This window comes from Apaloderma vittatum, unplaced genomic scaffold, assembly GCF_000703405.1.
Source record: "Apaloderma vittatum isolate BGI_N311 unplaced genomic scaffold, ASM70340v1 scaffold17821, whole genome shotgun sequence".
In the NCBI taxonomy this organism is placed as follows: domain Eukaryota; kingdom Metazoa; phylum Chordata; class Aves; order Trogoniformes; family Trogonidae; genus Apaloderma; species Apaloderma vittatum.
The window spans coordinates 19-1,121 of record NW_009700940.1 but is presented as its reverse complement, the minus strand read 5'-3'; the positions used below and the strand labels follow the sequence as shown (position 1 = coordinate 1,121).

General features: G+C 50.0%; 1 protein-coding gene across 1 annotated transcript; it reads right to left on the bottom strand.

Moving 5' to 3' along the window:
* Positions 1–45: 45 nt before the first annotated feature.
* On the bottom strand, positions 46–797 carry LOC104281097 (duodenase-1-like; the record flags this gene model as incomplete). The annotated part of the gene is made up of 2 exons (XM_009878966.1): positions 651–797; positions 46–115 (listed from the first exon to the last, which is right to left on the bottom strand). Coding segments are annotated over exons 1-2 (217 nt in total), but the record flags the coding sequence as incomplete, so codon positions are not given.
* Between the last annotated feature and the right edge of the window lie 306 nt (positions 798–1,103).

The window sequence follows — 1,103 nt, the reverse complement described above, 5'->3', positions numbered from 1 at the left end:
AGGGCTCAAAATAGGACACTTTGGTGAACACATCAGGGAAGTTACAATTTAGTGGTCCAAAAGAAACAATGCCGTGAGCCTTCCCATTGCAGACCAATGGGCCACCAGAATCACCCTGTGAGAAAAAAGAGTGGGAGGGATCAGATACATCAGAGAACAGCTCTCCCTGCCCTGAGGAAGAAACTGGCCCTCTTGCCTCTCCCTGGGTGAAGAACCTCCTCTTTCAGTCATCTCCCTCCAGCCCCAGCTCCACAGGGCTTGTAGCTGCCTTACTGCTCCTCTGTGTTTGAGATTCAAAATCTGCCTTCACAGCCCTGAAGACAAGGATCTCACTCTATTTTAGACACAGAGGAGTATCCAAGCCAACCCACTACACCAGGAGGATAAGATAAAAGATTTACAGGAGATCTGCAGCCTGCTGGAGCAGTGGCTAGGCTGCCTAGGATGTTCCCAGGTGTGTAAAAAGTCATACGACGCTGAGAGATGGGCAACTGCACACCAGTTCAGGGAGCATATTAGCTTCAGAGCTCCTGAGAAGAGTCTCCACACATCATCCTGAATATTCTTCTCCACTTTAATCCCCTCCATTCCCCACCTGAGAACCAGCCTGACTGTCTTGTCCCAAGTCTGGAGCCCCAAACCAAACTTACATAGAAAGCTGACTTTCTGCGATTCTCATCACCAACACAGATCATAGATCGCCGCAGGTAATCCTTGGTGAAAGATGCCTCACACACTTTCTCATTCTGCACCTTCAGATCCACCTCCAGCAGCACATTAGTCTCATCCTCTGCCATTGATGCCCGTTGTTGTCCCCCCCCGGCCAGCCACACTGCATGTAGTTCCCGGTTTTGCACAATCAGTTTCACTGGGCAAGGGAATATAACTCACTGCCTCAGTCAGCCTGGCCTCTGGATTCAGCTGCCAAGCAGAAAGAACATGTGGGAGAGCAGGCAAAGGAACAAGTTCATGGGGTTGAGGAAGGGAGCACGGGGAGATCCCTGGGCAGCAAGGTTATATGGGGGCTTACCTTCAGCAGCAAGATGTCATTTTCAGGGATGTAATTTTCTGAATATTTGGGATGGATGACCCAGTGATCAACG